The sequence below is a fragment of the Neolamprologus brichardi genome, chromosome 11 (assembly GCF_056152115.1).
Source record: "Neolamprologus brichardi isolate AB-2024 chromosome 11, ASM5615211v1, whole genome shotgun sequence".
Classification (NCBI taxonomy): Eukaryota; Metazoa; Chordata; class Actinopteri; order Cichliformes; family Cichlidae; genus Neolamprologus; species Neolamprologus brichardi.
In genome coordinates this window covers 9,946,735-9,968,167 of record NC_142114.1, presented here as the reverse complement: position 1 = coordinate 9,968,167, position 21,433 = coordinate 9,946,735, and the positions used below count along the sequence as shown (strand labels likewise).

Here is a 21,433-nt window from a genome sequence, read left to right as displayed (position 1 = left end):
TATTTGTTTTTCTTTCATTGTCCATTTTCTTCTGTTTGTTTTGATCACAACTGATAGCCAGTCCCAAACACTGCCTTTGGTGTCATTTCACTTGTCAACTTTCTCTGTTCATTCTCATTATTGTTGTTTTTCACCATCTTCCTTGTTTTTTCACAGCTGCCTCAGTCACTCAGAATCCAACATCTGGTCACATATACTCAACTGGCTGGAGAATACGATCTTCTAACCTTGGATGGATCTGTGAGTCCATGCCAGCCTCATGCTGTAACACAGGTACAGAGCATAATTGCATCATTGTTTTTCAAAGATTAAGCTTTGTTTCATCAAGATTTGTTTTGCAGTATTCATTTCATTGCTTTCTTTTTAATTTCTCGCTGCATTGTTTGGTTTATTTTGATTACATAGTTTTTTTTCTTTTGCTTCTAGATACCATTGAGTATGTCCTTTCTTCCATTGTACATCACTGTTGAAGGAAGCTGAGGCTGAGTCAACATCATCTTGGGAAGCCTTTCTAGGAACACTTCATTTATTACCATTTGTCATGTATTTATTACTTGAATGCTAATACTGATATTTATGTTATATCCTGGCATTTTTAGAGAAAAGCCACTCAGAATAAAAACATTTATGTGTACATTTCAATCGAGACAATACATCAAGACTTTTTTTTTGCTATTCCTGACTACATATCCAGTTCAACTGAAGTGCCTATGAAAGTAATTTGGAGAACTGAGATATTGATTCAGCACCACATTGCATGAATTTATGTTTTTTCAAATTAATTCCTTTCTTTTGCCTATTTTTTTTTTTTGCTGCAAATTTCCTTTTTTGCAGATTCAAAGACAGCACAAAGAATAATTGTGCTTACAGTTATTTTCTCAAATGACCTATTTCTGTTATGCATCTTTAAAGTTTTACTGCTGTAAATCTTTTTGTTTTCATGATGGTTTTGATATTATGAATGTCTTGCATGTTTTACTAACCTTTTAAAGGATATTGGGGGGAAAAATGTTGGTGTAAAATAAAAGCAACTTCAGTAAGTGTTAAGTGTGCCAATTTAAGTTTCAGCAATATATAAAACGACAAACTAACTGGTTGGATTTTGTTATGGGGCAGATGTTGCTTCAGCGACATGACAAAAAAACCTCTTGTATGTGAACTTAACACTATGTTGTAAATAAACGTGCTCTGAAGAAGCATTCTTGTCATTTGTATATCAGTACCCATGCATTCAAAAAATTTTAAGAGTACTTTTTCACTGCTTCTGCCTCAGTTTACATTAATATAAATACTACGTTAATATTTGATTAAATAAGTATGTATTCTATATAGAACAATTGCTTTAATACGCCTGTAGATGTGATATAATACTATTACCTATGTGATATGATACTATTACCTGAAACAAGTACCTTATCACTGGTAGAAGAGAAGAAAAAAATAAATAACAGTCAACCACATGAGGGCAGTGTTAGACAGACCTACTTTCTGCAAGGAAGCAGCTCAGTCAGGTGAAAGCGCCACAGGTCCAACTCCTGCTCTGCCCTAAACCCACTGTTTATTCTGTTTATCACATAAGTGAGTTTCTGTCATTAGGCATTTCACGACTATTTACAGTCAATTTTCTATACAATTTCTATTTTTCTACCTTTTCATAAATCAGAGTAAAAAGACCCCGGAATGGGGTTTCTGAATTCAGGGTATGCATGTTTGTTTACACCCAAAGTCCTTCACAATACATGCATACAGATGTTTGCTCTGTGTGCCAACATTAGCCAGTGGGTTTGATGGAAGAGCCTGCCAACAGAAGCTCCGGGGCATTCACCACCCTGAATTCTTCACTTAGCTCCCTTGACTACTCTGAATTGACCCCTTCTCTCCCAACTCTCCCTGCGTTTGATGAGCGGGAGGTAAGCACACAGAGAGAAATAAAACACACTGTATACAGAATGCTATAAAATAATGAATTGCTCCATTAACAGTCTCAGCTAAAGCAGAGAGACTGGAACAGGGATCATTTTGTATATTTTACCCACTGGTTTCTTGCAGGATAAAGGCTGCTACTTGTTTGGATCACCAGGAGCTACATCACAGGATCAGAGCTATGGGTATGCTACTGTAAACAAATTTAAAAGCAAAAGGAATGAATGAAATACTCTAGACCACAACAGATAACAATCTAGGCACATTAAAAAAAAAAAAAGAATGACTGCCAGATTGACAGCGGCCACCAACAGCCTGTGAAAACAGTCATTTGTAGCAGCTTTGTGGACCAGTGCATCTCCATTTGTCACAGACACAAAGACAGGGTCTTGAATTGTGTAGTAAGCACAAAGTGTAAAGCATCTGATTGGAACATAGTTAAACAAGAAAACCAGAGTTCCAGCCCAGCAGATAGAGAGCACATGCCTTCCTAATGATGTATTTAAACCAAGAAATCCTGATACTATATCTGTGTAGCTGTAATTTCATTATAATAACAGTAACACATAAGTAGCAATAAAAGCCACAAACAGCAGTGTATTGTGTCACTATCAGGATATAGCAAAATGAATACTGTTATTAGCATGAAACGGTATAACGAACCAAGACAGGCCATCAGTTCACACACACCAGTAAAAGTAGTCATAAAACTGCAAAAAAAAAGAAAGAAAAAAAAGATCTGGCAGGTCTGTATATGAATATTTAAATATTACCAATGAATAACTGTATTTACTTATGAATATTAATGATATTAGCTTTTTGAGTGCCATGTTTGCAATCATTTAGTTCATTTAGTACAATCCTTACATGCATGATTCTAAATTACTATTAGTGGTAATAGTATTTGACTAAAATGTGATCAATACAACTTTTTCTCCTGTTCTTCTCTGATTCAGCAGGGAAATAGAGGACATGAGCCAATGGCAGTGTGAATTCAGGGGTCAAATCAGAGCACTGAGACAGTGGCTCAAGAGCATGGAGATGAGGCTACCTCCTCTGGACCCCAGGGTCAGTTTGCTTTACTGTGTGTGTGTCTGCCTGCATGCTGTTGCCTGCATTCTAAAGTTCATCGTATGACACAGGCTAGTGAAAAAATGCACCTCTGCATATGTTTATACTGTGTTAATATCCCAGGGAGTTGAACACTGTGATGCTCATTTGATGCCACTGGTGTCTCACAGATAGTGAAGCAAGTAGGTTCACTTCTGGGAGCTCTGTGCTAAGCACCAAAAATGTGTAACTGCACAATAGCATTTAAATGTAATGTATAGTGACCGTTCGCAGGTCTGAAGGACACCTTGTATGTAACTTTGAGACATCAGTGACAAAAGAGCAGTATTTGATTTCCAGGGAAGAAGAAAAAAGAGGAGTTTGGCACTTTTATAAAGGGAAAAAAATAGTATATTTAATTAATTGATGTTGTTATTAAAATCTGTAGCATCTTTGAGCTTCCTGCCAAGCAAGTCTACATAATTAAAATCCATCTGTCATGCCTCTGCTTCCTTCTCTCTCTCCCTGACTCCCTGTTTATGCCAGCTACAGTACTTTTACAAAAATATGTTTTGGATTCCATTTTTAATCACACATGAAAACAATTCAGCAATGCTACTTTATTATCAGGTCACAAGATTAGAAAAAAAAAAAGGTGGTTTTCCTCCTCACTGTCGCCAAGTGCTTGCTCATAGAGGGTCATTTGATTGTTGGGGTTTTCTCTGTTTTATTCTACGGTTTTTACTTTACAATATAAAGCACCTCGTACTATATAAATATAATTGTATTAGATTAATAAATAATAATTAAAAAATTATAATAATTAATAAATTGAAGTTGTAGCGGCCGGCAACTACGTGAGTAGGCGAAAATGAGAGATTCAGTTCTGTCCATACTTACACAAGCAATCAACTCGCCCCAGGGTCAGAGAGACACTCCCGTGCATGAACATCATTTTTATTGTTTATCACTATCAATTGTGTTGTCACTCAATGTTGTGCCCTATTCCCTAATTATTGTCTATCACTCTCATGTAATGTCACCCTGTCTTTATGTCTTCTACTTCAGCTGCTCAATTTCCTAATGGAGATTAGGCTCCATTTTAACAATAGTATACTGGATCCTGTAAACGATGTGGAGACTAAGAGAGCAAAGAAATCAAAGGGAAGCTAAACCAATGACTCATGCAAGTCACTATACTGAGACCTTTGAGTGTACTGAAAGAGAGGAGCAGGAGTGTGGAAGTTTGTCAAAATACTCAGAGGGCCACTGAGGTGGTCCTCGTCCCCTCCTGCAGAGAGACTTCTTTAGACCACAGGAGGACAGAGGGACTGGGGAATCAGACCCTATTGTGCCTGGCCTGGACAACCGGGCTAGAGAAGTGCTTGGCACTGGAGGCCCTCTGCACACATGAGCGAACACATTGAAAAGACATCAGACTCAGATGGGAGGAAGAGGCAAGGGGGCAGGAAAAAAAGAAAAGAAAGGAAAGCAGGATTTTTACGGTAAAAGCATTCAGATCTAACTAAGTGGGCATTTACTGAACACAATTAGATTTACTCATACAACCAAATTTTTTACAAATATTTATAAATGCAACTTGTCGCAACCGAACCCAGTTAGAGTTAGCCAGTTACAACCAGGCTTACTAACTGGGTTACTGGTGATTGAGAAAATTGCAAGATAATAATAAAAAAAACCCAAACAAGTATTAAAAAAATGCAGGTCATAGTGGAATGCCATTTTGCTCTTCAAATGTTGGACTCTCTCTTGCTTTTTTCAATAAATGTTAATGCTATTAAAATGTAAGGGTTTCCCTTCAGTCTAAGTGCCCATAAAGTTTGTCATGTTTCCATCAACTGTTACTTTTTAGTCAAATTACTTCAGTTTTATACAACTATAAGAGACCATGTATGGCTAAACTCTGAATGTGAATCTAAATTTGCTAATTTACTATTTCTGCTCGTCTCACAGCATTTTGTGCTTTATTGGCACTTAAATAATTAATTCAGCTTTGAATAAAGGAACATTTTCATTTTGGTTACCCTATTGTCCAGTAAATGAAAGCTATCCCTGCTCATAACATTAACATATTACGACTCTGTGGGATACAAAGAAGGCACGGTAATATTTCATGTGATTATTCCTAGTGAGGGGTGACTGCACCTTTTCAATCATCGGTGAATCGGTTGCACACAAGGATTAAGAGGTGTTTGATGTTTTGATTGATTTCGTCTGGGCATGGGTTTCACAGTCCTGACTGAATTTTCAAGGCATTGATTAACTGAAAAGGAACAGAATAAACCTGTACGTATATCTTTTGTTTTTTATACTCTTTTTTTAAAAACAGAAGCTCTTTTTAGTTATTCATTCTTTAGACATTTTACATTTTCTGTCTGAAAGCGGCTACTGTTTCCTTGGGGACCAACGTCAAAGATACGGCACCACATCTTATCGCATAGCTGGAAGTTTTTGGCGAGCTTTAGCCTTTTTTATTTTTCATACTTCCAATGGCTGAGACATAGCTTGCATTATTTATATTAATGTAGAGCATGAATTTTATACATATCTGGATTTAAAATTATTAAAAATAAAAAAATACAATTGAAATACAAAAACACAAACATTACTTTAATATTAATAATTGCTGTTAATAACCCTGAAATGATAAGAAACACACACACGTGTGTGTGTCTGTGTATATATATATATATATATATACACACACACACATATATATATATATATATATATATATATATATATATATATATATATATATATTCCTGATCTGTAATATTAGGGAAATATTACAGATCAGAAAAATGAAACAACACATATAGACATCCCGTGTACGCTTCACAATCTGCAGAGCAGACATCAAGAGTTACTGGCCGTCCATGACAAAGTACAACAAACAAAAAATGACAAGGAAAAGAAAGTTTGAGAAGAAAAATAATTATTTAATCTTCAAAATGAAACATAGTGAAGCTTTAGTCTGGACCCCAGCGAGAGAAATAAATAAAGGAGTGAAATAAAGGAGTGTCTTTTATCTGTACCATTCCTTTATCATACTGCATCCGACCACAGACCTTTGTCATGGTAATGCTGTTAGTCTGCTGCACTGCTGGTTCCAGTCTGGCCTGAGGGACTTGTTAGTTAGCAGCATGAATAAGGACATCCCTTGGCATCCCCTCCGCCACAATACAGACCCTTCTCCAAAGCACAGGAGAGAGTTACACACCTGCTCCTTAACACAAAACAAGCAATGAAGCATCTTACTCTGTTTTCCCATGAACTCTCGATTACACGTTGAGCTTTAAATTGGACACTGTAAATTATGAATGTAATAAAAATCTAAATGGAATTTTTGCATCTGTTTCTTACAGTCCAGAGAAACCTGAACATAGTTGGTAGTAGTATTTTGGCAGTCGTAACAAGTTATTTGCTAACATTGCAATAATACTGAGCCCAACCAGAGATATACAAGTGTATATTTTTTTTTTAATGGATTAATACTTCTTTGGGAACACCACAGCAGAACATTCTCTACCTTTTTTTACTCTGTCCGACTCACAGGATGATTAATCTGAACTGCATGCTTATCTGAACTTGTAAGTTATAGAATTAAACTCTTTGCTCCTCCAGTCAGTGGCAAAATTTCCAATCTGTTTAACAAGACAGAAACTGAATGTAATTTCATACACTTCTCCGTCCACTTTGCCTTACCTGCACTTTTTCTCACCTCTCTTCTGAACCTATAATACCACTGTTAATTAAATTATTAGCACAATCACCGCACTTTCTACATTTCTCTTTACATATATCACCGTAGAAATAATTTTACCCTCTACACTGGCACTTTAAAAATGAAAACGCATCAGAGAGGCTGAAAACCGCAGTCGCAGCGATGGCAATTTCAACTTTCCTTTCGCACGGTGGCAGAACAAAATGTGACTGACATGTCAAAGTGACAACGCTTTGTCAATAAAGGTTAAGGTCAAAAGTTCTTCTCTCCATCACCCCCCCCCCCAGTCCATGCTGATGAGATAAAGACACTTTGTGTTTTAAAGGTCTCTGGTTTAGCTCAGACTTTGGCAGATTCTGCATCCCAACTAAACCCCGTGAGGATGACTTCAAAACAAACTCAGGAAAGGCAGTGAGAGATCAGAACCTATTATCCGCTCCTCTCTGTCCCTGACAGCTTGCAAACAGTAACCCTCCTCTGACGCTGTCATAACCTTTAGGAAAGACGAGGCTTGTTGCCGAAAAGGCAAACGGATAATCGATTAGGCTCAGATGGCCGTGAAGTAAATTTGTTTATTTTAACTTGAATCTTATTTTGAAAACAATTTGATGTTCTTTTTGTTCTCGTAGCGCATCTAATTCATTTTCATCTTATTGCACTTTGGGTAATCTCGTCCATTACTGACTTTTTGTCCACAGCAGTATGGGGTCTCTTCTTTTACTGCCCATGCTTTCCTCTTCTCAGTATAAAATGCAGACTTATGGCTTTAAATTTTCTCCTCCTGGCAGCGATTGAATCAAATGCATACTTGATGATGTGGCTCAACTCCTCTATCCTCGAGTGGCTGAATCCTTCTCTCACCCACGGGTGTGATTTCCAGTATCCAGGCAGCCCAGTAGGGCCCAAGCAACCCAGCAGGAAAGCCCATCAGCTTTTCATCCACTTTTCTTGGAAAGGACCTCTTTGGTGATAAATGACAGTGTGTGTGTGCTGAATAGTGCTTCTGGTTTGACCCTCAAAAGGGACCTTCTCTTTTTTTTATTTCTTGTGAAGAGGGCTAATTACCATGTTCTGTAGAAGAGCTATTGAGGTCTTATTTAATTTGAAGGCAGCAGAGAGGATGAGATAGGGGAGGAGGGGGGAAAACAAGCCTGTAAAATTAATCTTTTCTCTCAGGTCCTTTGGCACACGGGATCTGTGATCAAATTTAGGCTCCCACTGGACACTAATTTGATATCACATTAATTTGGGCTTTACTCAATTTTCAAACCTGCGTCCACTCCATTATCACATGCATTTTGGGAATCTGGAGTCTGCAGAAGGAAAAATGAGATGATTTCACTACAGTTTCACCAGCTTATTGCATCATTGCATAGCTCAAAGTGCCAGCTGCTCTTTAACCACACCAGCCTTCTTTTTGAGAACTATTTGAAGCTCTATGTGCACCTACTGTGAAATGGAGAGGGGAGATTTTGGCAAAGTATTTAATTAGTACTGAGGGGACTGGAGGATGGTGAAAGCAGGGATCAGGTGTCATGGATTTACAACAATGTCTTCCTGGCAAAGTAGTGCCCCTTTACTGCCAGCTCCTTTCAGAAAAGAAGAAAGGGGGGACGGGGAATGTGGGACTTACTTTCTCATTAAGCAGCTAAAGACAAAAGCTCTCAAAGTGACCTAAGGAAACAGCTATCAATGAATGTGTGGATCTTTTACTGCTAAACCGTCAGCTAAAGGTGTTCATGGTATGTGACTGCTTTCTGTATTACTGTACATTTCCAGGGGTGTGTAATACAGAAAGCCTTTTCTCCTATAAGACAAGACAGCGAACCTTTGAATCTGCACTGGAGTGTTCAGAGGTTAAATAACTTGACCTTCAGAGGTCATTCTATTCAATTAAGCCACTCTCTCACTGGCCACAGTGACAGGCTTTTTTTCAGTTTTTTCCCTCTATGACATCGTCTACTTCTTTCCTTTTTTTCTGGCTGGGGGTCAGAAGTGGGGCACTGTTGTAGGAATTGAGGATCACCGAAAACCTGAAACACATTCAAAGCAGATTAAACAGCCTATTTTTACCATCACAAGACTCTTCATGTGTCATTAACACAGGAAGGTCTTGAATGCTGTTGAGCACAATAGAACAATGACTGTTTAACCAAAATTTCACTGTGAAAGGTTTTAGTAACAGAATATAGCCGTGTTAGCTGTCAGAAGATAGAGGGACAGAATCCTACTGTTAGTCATAGCTCAACCTCACCACATCCACTTTTAATAGACCCAACAGAGCAGTTTCACATTATATGTTTTAATGGCACGTTTTAGGTTATTTACCCATGGGGTCGCCACAGTGGATGGCTCTCCCTGTTTCATTTACCACAGATTTTACACCGGATGCCCTTCCTGATGCAATCCTCCCATTTATCTGGGCTTTGGGACCAGCACTACGAGTAGACTAGCTTGTGACACTCCCCGTATCCTGGCTATGTGGCTCCTTCCGGTCTTGAATCAGGAACATATTATCACTGTATATGTTGTAGTAATGCTATCAAACAGCTTATATACTACCAAGTATTGGTCAGTCCATGCTACATCTCACAAGATATTTCTAAAGATATTCGTTACCTCCATTAATATGGATGAATCCTCATGGTGATTTTCATACGTTTGCGTTGGGTCCAGATGACCTTTTTCTGGTTTTTGGTTTTGTGGTGGTGTTTAATAAGTATTGAATTGATTTAGGAAAAAGAAAATAGTGATTGCGCCTGGTTTGATTGACAAAATCTCAGCAAAAACAGAAATATTTCCAGCAGCTACAATAACTGTTAGTTATCATGGTTATTAGCATGTTAAATACAGGCTAAGATGCTGGAGCTGTTAGCATATGATAACATTTAGCAGAAATTAACATTATTTAGACCTCTGGTTGTGTTGTTTTGTGTTGTCTGGTGTTTAGTCTAAAGTGAAAGTAGATTATCAAAAACTGTAATCTTGGGCCGAGCAATGTGTTTCATTTTAAAGGGATAAAAAAAAGTATATTGTTTATTTTAATCGATTGTAACGCTTTGTTAACGGAGACACAAACTGAATAAACCAGGACTCGGCGCACATCTCATGTAAACAAAGTTTACATTGACAGCTTCCAAGACATTTCTACTCACGTGTAACGCAGTAGGCACTTCACACGAGAACAATTGATATTGATTTTATGATATAAGTACCTGTTCAGTGGAATGCACATTAACATTCCTGCTGCTGTTAAGATATTGCAGTTCATGGCAACACCGGCTGAGAAGTGGGGCTTAGGCAGCAGGCTGAGTGGCAGGTATCTACATGTACGACTGAGTGGGTGTGTACAGGCGAGACAGAGTGAAAAAGAGTGTGTGTGCAAGGTGCATGCATGTGTGCATTTGGAGAATTAGTCAGATGTTTGATTGTTTGGTTGGCTGGAGAAAGATAGAAGGAAAAATGATAAAGAGGGCAGAGCTTGGCCTTGTTACTAAGGTACTCGCATAAAGGCATGTGTTTATGTATCCCGCCTTCACATCATTTCCAGACATTTTTTGGCGTTACCTATGGCATTGGTCATGTTTGAAGCAATACCAGAAATGTGTTAATAACATGGTTGCCCAGATTATTCACCTTAAATGATAAGGATGTATTTTTGTAATGGCGTTGGCATACATAATGCTTGGTGTATTGCATTGCAAATATTGTGACTTCCTTAAATGGGGCATGATAGAATTTCACCATAGGGGTCTTTCCTTGCTGTCCCATGCCAAAAGCATAGAAAAGACTCTGTATTATCTTCCCGTTGCTCTCTATTTTGTGTTTGCTTCCAGCCTCTTTGTTTACAGGGTTGAGTTGCAGTGGCTGGAAGTGAGTTGAAAAGTAATCTGAGATGTTTTACAGTAATTAGTTGTCTTTGCTGCTGCTGTGGAGACTGCTGCACTGCCTCAGAATGGGGAATCGGGGACTGCAAGGGGGTTGGGGTGAATGTGTAAGTGGGTGGATGGCAGGGTGGGTGTGGGTCCCTTCTTTTGTAGCCTGCACTACTCTCCCTCGCCGTCGAGAGAGGGAATGGGCCGAGGCAGCTGTCACTTACCATGTGAATGTTTCAAGGGCGACCCAGGGGTCTTTAGAAAACTCTCCTTTTTTTTGCCCCCCACCCCATTTTTCATGAAGAAGCAGCATGGAGTTTCTGAGCCACAGTCGGACCCAGAGGAGGGGCTTTGTTGGATGAGAAGGGGGAGAGTGAGAGAGAAAAAATAAGCCTGGGGAAGGTAAAGGGGGCACTTTGCTGCCAGGCTGCCCGGTACAGGAGCAACCTGAGCATCAGCAGCACTGGTGGGAATAGCGCTGCTACGCCGTTATATGGAACTGGCACAATTTGACCTCAATGTGAAAACTGCTCTTGGCTGGGAACTGTGGGAGTTCAACTGAGCCGTTGGAATACATTGTCTCCATCTGGGCGCACTATCCCATCGGTGGCGTTAACAAGGAAAGAATTCCTCCATCGCAGCTCCCACAACAAAGAAGAAAGGGAGAGGAGCAGAGCTGGTGGGAGGAGAAGTGAAGTGACGGGAGGGGAGGGGAAGGGTGTACTGTGAAGGGAGAGGAGGGCATTGTTTGCCTGTGACTGTGGGCAACGGAAAAGCATGAGTTATCAGGACATGTGTGAGTGTGTTTAGAAAGTGTGTTTGTATGCGAGCATGTGTGAATGAGTGCACTTGATTGAGTGTGAGCTGGAGGGAGCATGCATGTGTATGCGTTTGGGGAGCCTTCAGTTAGGATGTTGGAGGTGGGAGGCCATTCAAGGGATGCTCAAACAAAGCTGGATTTTTTTTTCTATCTTTGTCTTCTTTTTGAACGGTGATTGAGGAGTAGCTGGATTCCTTTACTCATGCTGTTGGGCTCGACTGTGCTTCGGGGGTAAGTGTAATTCACGTAAGCTTCTAACCGCCAAAACTGCCACTAAGTCAGGGCTGGCCTAGAGAGACTTTGGTTTTGCACTTTGCCGGTCAGGGATTAAACTAAGAGGTCGTAGCAGTGAGAGATCCAACAGAAGGATTTTCTGCATTTACTCAGTTCAAGAGGCAATAAAATATTCCAAAGCATCAATATGAATGGATCATTCAAATGTAAGTACATAAGTGTATTTTATTTAGTTCAGCTATATATTTTTTGTGAACAGTCTCTCAATTTCTTGTATGGAGACATGCCCCTTTTACAACAGCTACAACTAGCACATTGTATTTTATATAGTAGTGCTGTATTGAACATTTAGAGGACAGTGTGCAACCTTGTACATTATCCACCCTAAAATGTTATGAGTCTCATGGGTGAATGCACAGCTGCCATCCCTGATTAGGGACCACTACAATGATTACTACTTCAGGACCTCCCTCAACAGAAACCAGCACACAACAGTGACACAACATTAAGGCTCTACTGTTCTGATTTATGATTATTGTTCGCCACTAATTACCAGTCCACTCGTATCGAGCCTATTACACCAAATCAGTGTATAAATATGATGAAAAACATACAATACAAATATCCTCTATATGGTATTTTAGATGCTCATAATGCATACACACATATAAATGAATATTACTAATTTTGATGTTCGTGTTTTTATACTATATACAAGTCCCTTTACTATAGTCATAATCCATTTCATCAGGAAATGGACTGCGGTCGTGTATCATAAATCACAGCTGAGAGCAGAGAAAGGGCCATTTGAATTAAGGGCCATTTTAAAGGTGGTTAAGTGATGGGATGGTTAGGTCAATATCAGTTAAATAGTAGAGTGGCTCTCTGGTTGCCTGGCTCCCTTTCAACTACCATTGTGCAAAAAGGTGAGAGGTGTATATCAGATCCAGGGATGCTGAGAAGGGATTCTTTCATGAAATAATGTAGGTCACTGTGTTAGTACATGTCCTCCTTAAAAACTGAATGATTATTGTTTTTTTCACTCTATATCAGGTCTAAGGGGTCAAGGCAACATAATGAGAATAAGAATACATAAGCCTGTGTATTTCAAACAGAATCTCCTTTTAACTGTAGCATGTGATGAAAGTGGTCCTCAGCATATCCTCACACAGTGTGCTGTGAGATCACTGTAAGAGCAGCCGTGTAATTTAGTAAACGACCACACATGTGGTGCGGTAACCAGAGAAGGCACACCCTCTCTGCTGAATTGTTAACCCATATGGACAGAGCCACAGACACTCTCTCGCTTCCTCGGGAGACTGCTGGGCAGTGATCTGGGCTAACTGGGTAATCATTGATCTTGAGGCTGGGGCTTTGTCTGGGCACTACTCTCTGATCTGACTGTGTACTCCCCTGTGGTTTCTTAACTGCATCATCTGCTCAGCAGAAACATGCATGATGTAGGTAATTGCTAGCTTAATGCACATGGAGGCATCATACCAACATATTTAGATTCCCATCCAGTTAAACACTGTCAGATTTCATCTTACTACAGCAATCAAGCATATGTAACTTTAGCTCCTTTAAGGGTGGGCCAATTTGAATGAAACTTTTCACAAACATCGTCACACATACAACCATATATATATAATAAATAAGAATTGAGTCAAACAAAAAAGGAGAACCAAATGAAGGACTTTAAAAAGCCCGCCTAAGGCAGATCTGATTAAAATTTGTTTTGTATATTGACAGTAGAGAGAAGCTCTCCTTGGCTGTAGACTTTTTTGTCTAAGAAGCTGCAAAAATAAAGAATCTGCATCTTCAGGCTATTTTTTAGCAATCGGTTATGGCTGTAATATACAGAATAACTGTCTATCTTTATAGCACTGTACATCCACATCCTCCGCATTCTCAGTAGTTTGAGGAGCCAACATCCCAATTTCCTCTTTGATGACCCATAGAGGCCCCCCACAGATCTTTAGTCACCAAGCATGACCTGAATTGACCTCTAATAATTCTGAATGGACCAGTCCAATCATGACTCAGAGGGAGGACCTAACCTCAACAGCACCCCTCCCTGTGCTATCCTGATGGGCTCACCTCAGCTCCACTAGACCGAGATAATTACTCTCACCTTTAACCTTCCTGCTAAAACAATGAAGGCACTGAGCTGAGGGACAGGCATACAGGCTAACACCGTAAACTGTCACTCATGTAGTAATTTTGATCAGGTTAGATGGTGATCAGATCATTTTTGGATTCAGAATTCTGTAGTAGTAGTGTGGTAATAGGAGAGAGTCAGGCTTTAGCTGGTGACCTTTATGGAAAACTATCAGCTTGTGTAATAACAGTGTATACTGTAAGGTATGCTACTGATTGGTGTCTGTTACACCAACAACTCCCCCACTACTCTCATGCTGCTTAGTTTTCCTGCACCTCCTCTTGTTGTCACCCTCTAGAAAGGCGATGTCTGCGTGTTAATGGCTGTCATATTTGATCAGATCCTTAGCGGCTTTCCCAGGACTGGTCCAGGCTGAGTTACAGAAAGCGCTGGCTGATTGCCACTGCTTTTTCTGTGCCAGGCTCAACAGTGGGATCCTCGACAAGCCTGTCACATTGATTTCTAAGCCCAGAATATTTCGGTTGGTGATGTGACATAGAGGGGAGTGCGTGTGTTTGTGGGTGTTTATGTGAAATCTAGACAAAGGGATGGGGAGTATCCTGGCCAAGTATCTCTGATGCATTTTCCTATGGTCCTTCAGTGCCAAGAAAAGGGCAACACTGGCAAAGAAATGTAGCAAATGGAGAACGTGAGACACTGATTTACTTTATTTGTTAGCAGTTTTCTGGACGTGTAAGCTATGCAAGGAGTAACTCGTGCTTTTGAAACTGGGAAGCTATGCTTTTAAAAGAAGTATTATTTTGTTGATTCACAAAACGAGCAATTATTCATTGCATGATGACCCCCTTGTCTTATTTTAGGTAGCTGAAGAAACTCCTGCATGCATGGCCGCTGGCCCTTACCTGACCTATTACCTCATTAGCCACTGGGCTGAAGGATTATGGGCAACCTCATCAGCCGGCCCAGCTGCTTGGGCCAGAAGTCCAAGCATGTCAGGTCAGATGAGGACTTTCTGAAGGAGTGCTACCAACGAAGAAAAGAGTGGCAGCCCGCAGAGCAACATGGGGAGGCCAAAAAGGAAGAGACTGTCAAAGACAAAGCCAACGATGATGCGAGCAAGGAAAGAGAGGTGGAGAGTTACAAGGAACCCCAGGAAATTGATCTTAAAAGGGAGCAGGGAGCTGAAACTCCCATTTCAGATAAACCCCTTCACAGCTCTCCTGCGTCAACAATCAGGAGTACCAGTACTCTAGAAAATGCTTGGCAAGGCAGCCCGTCTCCCATAAAAACCTCTCGAAATGGCACGCTGACAAGGAGGACAGTGCCTCCTGAGTTCGCCAGATCACCTCTGGCTCACCCAGAGAAAACCGCTGCAGAGAGGAGGGCCAGCTTCCAGAGGAGAGACTCTAGAGAAGGAAGCCCCTGGTCCTGGAAGAATGTGGCATCACGTGAGGTCACCGAAGTGACAGAGGTGACAGAGACAACTGTAACAGAAATTGTGGAAGTGACAGAGTATCCACCAGGAGATAAAGGAGGGAACCCGATTGTCACCAGAACCGTGAGAGTCTTGAATGGTGTCGCGGAGGAACTTGCAGAGGTTGAAAAATACACGACTCTCAAATATGAGAAGTTGTATCTGGTTTTCTTTTCACTCTTTCCATTATTCTTTCTATCCTAGAACTCTCTCTGTCTGTACAAGCAATATGTTTTTTGGGTGTTTCTATATCAAAATGTTTATGAATTGACAAAACACTAGGATTGTCTTTACTTTGCAGCTCCAAAGTTCAAGCTCAGATCAGGATCCCACCCTGGATAAATGGAGGGTAGGTTTTACCCGTATCATATTTCTGTTGTAGTTAAGCCGATTATATTTCAGGTGAAACAACCTTGTTTTAACGAAAACATTTTTTATTCACAGTTAAGAAATTGATACTGATATGTTGTGGTCTTTTGTCAAGGGAACAAGATCTGCCTTGGCACTAAAGGATGTTTCTACAGATTCTGAAACATTTCTCCAAAACCTGGAAGCTTTGCTTAAATGGGTCAAAGAAATAGAGGAGCTCACAGCAAATCAGAAACCCCCATCATCAGAGGTGAAAGTGGTGAAAGCACAGCTCCAAGAACAAAAGGTTTGTTATGTTCAACATCGCATCATGTTTCCACTGAGTTCTGCAGTGGGCAAAAAGAATTACCTCTAGGAAGATGTCCTGAATCCATGGAAAATGCTCTAGTGCTTCCGTTTTAAGGTAAATCTGCTCTATTCAGCAGTGAATGGGTGGTGTTTATCACCACAATGAGCTTCAGTAAGTCTTTGTCTACATGTCCTGAGGGCATATAAAAGCAGGGAAGTCTCTCACCTTTCAGCGGCAGTCACACCCATTGTGCGCTCTTTGGAGGAGGTGAAACCTGTCTGGTTCTTGATAATGTAGGTTTGTGAAACAGGACTCCCCCCTCACTGACTGGCACAAAAACAGGAAGAAAAACAAAAAAAGCAAAAATAAAAGGGGAGGCGGCTTTGAGAAATATTAACATTAGGTGCAAGCAATGTCGCTTCTCAGAAATTGTACATAAAATGTTAAGAATAGGTTTTCTGTATAGCAGTATCAATAGTGTTTGTGATTCCACATAATATCACTTCACCTGAGATGTTCAGCTGTTTCACAGCTCTTGCAGCGTCTCCTAACAGACCGGAGGCGTAGTATGACCTCCATGATGTCAGAAGGCACTCAGCTGGTGGAGGCCCATGTGGGAGAAGAAGGGGAGCAGGTAAAGGTCAAACTATCCACTCTTAATCAGAAGTGGGAGGCCTTACAACAGGAAGCAGAACAAAGGTGAACCACTTTCACTATCAATATTGATTTGACAAGACTGCATCACGAGACAAACATCACTCACTGATTACGGGGACTTTCGTAGGAGGGCAAGCCTGGAGCTCATCCTTCCCAGGGCCCAGCTGTTCCAGGAAGGAGTGGACAGCTTGCAGCAATGGCTCATATCTATGGAACAGACTCTAGCTGAACTTCGAAATGCAGAAAGAGTAATGCTGCATCTCACAGAGGCCTCCGACCGGGCCAAGGTTAGAAATCTAAAGTGAATGGACTGCCATGCAAAGTAAAGGTGGATTGTATTGTTTAAATAGAAGAATAGATTTTACAATACTTTTTTTCTTCCTTTAGGCTGTTGTTGAAGAAATTAAAGTTAAAACTGCTGAACTAGGGAAAATACAGAAGTCAGGTCATGAGCTAATGGAAGGATTATCAGGTAATGTTTACATACATCTTTAAATTAGTTATTGTAGATGGATGTATTAATAGAAGTTCTGCCCATGTCTGCCCCTTGTTGTTTGATAACTCCTTCATTAATCAACACTATTATATGAGAAGACTGAGATGTGATCTACCACTCATTCAAACAACTTCAAACCAAACACTGCACTTCCTTGCATCCTCAGCAGTACACCTGCCAAGCGTGATGCTGGTGGTTATTTTGATGAATGGCTACTGTGTAAATCTGGATTTACCTTTTCTTTCAGAGGAGGAAGCCCAGCAAGTACAGGAGAAGATGGATGCTTTGCGTATTCGTTGCTCTGTGCTGAGTCTGAGCAGTCTGGACGTGCTGCAGAGACTGGAACAAGCGCTTGAGGCCTCCAGTCGTTGTACCTCCAGCCAAGAGGACCTCCACCTGTGGCTGGGTCGCATTGAGCGGGAGCTCTTGGGGGCAGCAGGGGCACAGACCCATGCTGGAGATGCAGTACTATGTGCAGCTGAGAGACAAAGGGTAATGTTTTTAGGGTTTATACAAGGAAATACCACTTGATCGCCATTGAAAAGTGGAAGTGCAAAGCTAATGTAATGTGTGGGGAAAAAAAACATTTTCACAGGACTCTGTAAAAGTAATGTGAAGAACTAAGTACACCACCAAATTCAAAAGAGCCATCTAAGCAGCAATAAAGTAATTGCTTCTATATGACTTCATCAATCTGTCATATTATTGTGGAGCTGGGGTTGGCATTTCATTTTCCCAAGAAGAAACTGGGACTGTCTGTTGTAGGTTTCTTGACGTACTTGGGATTGTTGTCTTGTCACCTGATCTAATTTTGACCAAGCAGTAGCTGCCGTCAAGTCAGTGTTGTTGTAGAACAGTCTTGCTCTAATTGCACTTTCGTGAACTTCAAGATTTAACTGAGACCTGAAGACTCTGAGAGAAAGCCGTTAGGTTTTGTGTAATTTCTTTATTGTTACATGTTTTTTTTTACTTAAGATGTTGGAAGCCTTCAGAACATATCTATTTGTATCTGAATGATAATTGTTTTGTTTATGTGACAATACTGTGTATTTTTAACAGTTGGAAAAGGCAGTGGTAAAGGAGATAGCTTGGTTCAAAGATACAGCAGCCAAACTTGAGAAGCTGAAAACTATTGATCTTGATCCAGAGCTCATCGCAGAACAGGTCTATGAGCAAAAGGTCAGGACACACACACACACACACACACAGACATGATATATTATACAGTACATGCTACAGTTTTATAAGTCCATCAATAGGAATGTTTGGTAACTGATTTTAACTTGATATAATGTTGCCTGTACAGATTTTAGCAGTTGAGATTCTACAACATCGGTTCAATATTGAGAAGATGGTAAAAATCACTGAAATCTTGATGACATACAGCGATGAAGGGGAAACTGGCGATCTTCGGGTACACTCTCAACTAAAATTTCATCAATGAAGCAAACACATACACGACTCGGGAGGTTTGAATGTATTTTTTCCACTGTTACATCTCCTGCAGACCCCAATTGAGGCTTTACAAGAACAATGCAACACCACCTCAGCTACCAATTCCCACGTGGTCCTGCAGCTTGAGCATGCTCAGTCACTCCTTCTTCAATTCTCCGAGGGCTTTGCTGAGGTTTCACCGTGGCTTGAAGAAACTCAGACCCTGATTGGCCAGCTGTCCCTGACCACAATTAGCTATGAGGCATTTCGGGAACAACAGGACCTTTTACAGGTAAAGAAACCTGCTTTCCCATATCAGAGTGCCAGCTTTTCTCTTCTTTCATCACCCTTTTTGTGCTGGTGAACAATGAAGTCCTTTCAGACTTTATAGCCACTGCCACTATTTTTCTCTGGGTAAATGTGCTAATCTGTTAAACCACAGTTCATTAATGTAATTTACTTCATGACAGGGTTACTCTTCTGTTGTGTCAGGCCTGTCACTGCAAGTGATACAAAGGGATTTTTTAACCTTTCCCTGTTCATTTCAAATGCTTTCTGGTAAATAAAGTGCTCTCTGCATTGTTAAACATTTTGTTTCTCTCTTGTGCTTAGGGTCTTCGGGAATCTATAGCTGAACATAGACCTTTGATTGCACGTTTATGCTCTCTGGCAAAACGCCTGTCAGAACTAAACTCCATTCAGGGGGATCAGTTCTGCCGCAAGGCCACAGAGGCTGAGGAGCAGCATAGAGCTATTAGAGACCGCGTGAGAGAGACTGCCAATCTACTGGAGGAGTCCTTGCCTCGATTCACTCAGGTAAGAATCCTTGTTTGGAAATGTTCACCAGTTTGTCCTACACTGGTTCACAGCTTAATGTTTTCTTATTCCTCTAGCTGAACGAGAGGATGACTCTTATCAAAGAGAGTCTACACCGCCTGCTCAGTCGCATACAGACACCCACCTTACTTCAAGGTCTCACGCCAAGAATCCAAGAGCAGCTGCAGGACAACAAGCAAACCTTGGCTGAGTTGTCCAAACTTGAGTTAGGCCTCAGCAGCGTCAAAACACAGGCAGATGAACTACTGGCTAACACTCGGGCTGCCGGGGATGGATCAATCAGCACAGGTGACCATATTCTCAGATCTCCTGAAAACAAAACAAAACCACAAGCTGCAATGTTTTTTATTATATGGAAAAGTTTAAATTCTAAGCAGTTTGCTTGCCATATCCTTGTGATCCCAGCAATTCAAGAGCGAGTGTCCAGCTTGTCCCTGCTTTGGGATGAGACACATAATCAAGCTAAAGAGAGGGAAACCTGGCTGCTCAAACTCTTGGACCTTGCCATTAAATACTGGAGCGATGTTGGCGATGTCACAGCTGCTCTTAATGATGCTCAGCAGGCGGTTTTGGATCTCAATGCTAGTCGAACAGACTCTGAAACAATACGTCAGAGTCTTGAAACCATGCAGGTTGGTCTGGAGACTTTAAAAGGAAGCGTGCGTGAAGAACCCATATTGTTAGAAAGACATGTTGTAACTTTTTCCATCTTTTCAACTTATAGACTCTCAGGGAGGATATAGACAGTTTGCAGGGAGATCTGGACAGTCTTGGCGTTCTGGGAATGGAGCTGATGTCAGCATGCGGGGATACTGACAAACCAGATGTCACAAAGAGCCTAGATGAAGTATGAAACATATCTGAAAGTAATTTTTTTCAGCTGATTAAACTGTGCACTGACATAAAACCATATATTTTTGCTGGCTTAAAGCTCTATTGCACGTGGAACAACTTAAGCAAACTATGGAATGAATGTCACAAAAAGCTGGAGGACTCCTTGCAGATGGCACTGCATTATCAAGATACCATGCAGGTATGTGTCCAAGTGCAATACAATACCATTTATATGGTATGCATACATTTATAATAACATACATGTCATTATCACAGCTATATTAAATAACACACCACATCTTTTTACTATCAGGGACTGTTTGAGTGGTTGAAATCAGCTGAGCTGAGGTCTTCAGAGGAGTTCGTGGTAGGAACTGACTTGGAGTCAGTCAAAGAACAGCTATGTGACCTCAAGGTGTGTTCATTCTCCATACTGCCCTAGAACCTGCAATTACATTCATTCATAACGGCACCTTTGCCTATTAAAAGTAATGTGTTCTCTTGGTATATGTTTGCGTACGGTATCCCTTGTTTTAGGAATTGAAGCGGGAACTTTACCAAAAGAAGATTGAGATAGAAAGTCTGAACCATCGGTTTGTGTGTCGGCTGTCTCCAGGCTCAGAGCGTCCAGGCTCAATCTCGCCACTGTGTGACTTCAGACAGCGCTGGGACAGTCTGGAGTCAGAGACTGTCAACAGACAGGTAAGAAGATGACAGCAGGTAGAGTGATTCAATGCTAATGCTAATGTGGCTATTAGCTGCTATATCTGCTGTGCCACAACTTCAAAAGACATTTTACTGAAACAAAGGTGAGCTAGCCTGTAGTAAATGTGTAAAAATGATCTGTTTCCAAAGTTTCTAATGATATGTACTATCCACTCATATCAACAGCATCAGTTAGAGTGTGCTCTGCTGGGTCTCGGTCAGTTCCAAAACACACTGGATGAGCTGCACACTTGGCTTTCCAGGACCACTGAACAACTGCAGGGCAGCCAGCCAATCAGCATTGACCTGCAGGCATGTGAAATAGAGCTGGCTAAACACAAGGTTGGTGGTGGCCTTAATAAATACAGATATACTGTGACTAACATTTCAATCCAGCCTTTCAGTAGGCTACTTTGTCAACGCTGGAAACTTTGTGTGTGTATGTGTGTGTCTTGTTTATTGTATGCTTACACACCACCTATCTGAGTCATCTGATAAGAGTCAGAAATAACTAACACCAGAAAACACTTAGCCCAAAACAAACCAAGCAATACATTGCGGAAATA

The 21,433-nt window shown here is 40.7% G+C and overlaps 2 protein-coding genes across 9 annotated transcripts in view; both read left to right on the top strand.

The window, feature by feature from the left end:
* Positions 1-1,196, top strand: part of plecb (plectin b) — a 59,581-nt gene extending 58,385 nt beyond the window's left edge. For all 7 annotated transcript variants that reach the window (XM_087848098.1, XM_035909530.2, XM_006794857.3 and 4 more), the window contains 2 exons: positions 157-273; positions 427-1,196. The gene's annotated coding sequence lies outside the window, so the exon portion shown is untranslated. The remainder of the gene's footprint in view (positions 1-156; positions 274-426) is intronic.
* Positions 1,197-1,772: 576 nt separating this feature from the next.
* macf1b (microtubule actin crosslinking factor 1b) overlaps positions 1,773-21,433 on the top strand; it is a 29,167-nt gene continuing 9,506 nt past the window's right edge. The window contains exons 1-20 of one of the 2 annotated variants that reach the window (XM_006794863.3): positions 1,773-1,910; positions 2,050-2,108; positions 2,880-2,991; positions 15,548-15,595; positions 15,731-15,901; positions 16,437-16,603; positions 16,689-16,848; positions 16,949-17,033; positions 17,305-17,549; positions 18,117-18,236; positions 18,364-18,471; positions 18,565-18,783; positions 19,104-19,307; positions 19,385-19,616; positions 19,734-19,960; positions 20,053-20,175; positions 20,260-20,361; positions 20,476-20,577; positions 20,700-20,864; positions 21,054-21,209. In XM_006794863.3, coding sequence (XP_006794926.2) covers positions 1,788-1,910; positions 2,050-2,108; positions 2,880-2,991; positions 15,548-15,595; positions 15,731-15,901; positions 16,437-16,603; positions 16,689-16,848; positions 16,949-17,033; positions 17,305-17,549; positions 18,117-18,236; positions 18,364-18,471; positions 18,565-18,783; positions 19,104-19,307; positions 19,385-19,616; positions 19,734-19,960; positions 20,053-20,175; positions 20,260-20,361; positions 20,476-20,577; positions 20,700-20,864; positions 21,054-21,209 — 2,928 coding nt within the window. In that variant the 5' untranslated portion in view covers positions 1,773-1,787. Of the gene's footprint in view, positions 1,911-2,049; positions 2,109-2,879; positions 2,992-14,146; positions 15,370-15,547; positions 15,596-15,730; positions 15,902-16,436; positions 16,604-16,688; positions 16,849-16,948; positions 17,034-17,304; positions 17,550-18,116; positions 18,237-18,363; positions 18,472-18,564; positions 18,784-19,103; positions 19,308-19,384; positions 19,617-19,733; positions 19,961-20,052; positions 20,176-20,259; positions 20,362-20,475; positions 20,578-20,699; positions 20,865-21,053; positions 21,210-21,433 lie in introns of those variants that run through there. The other variant, XM_035909538.2, reaches the window with a different exon arrangement.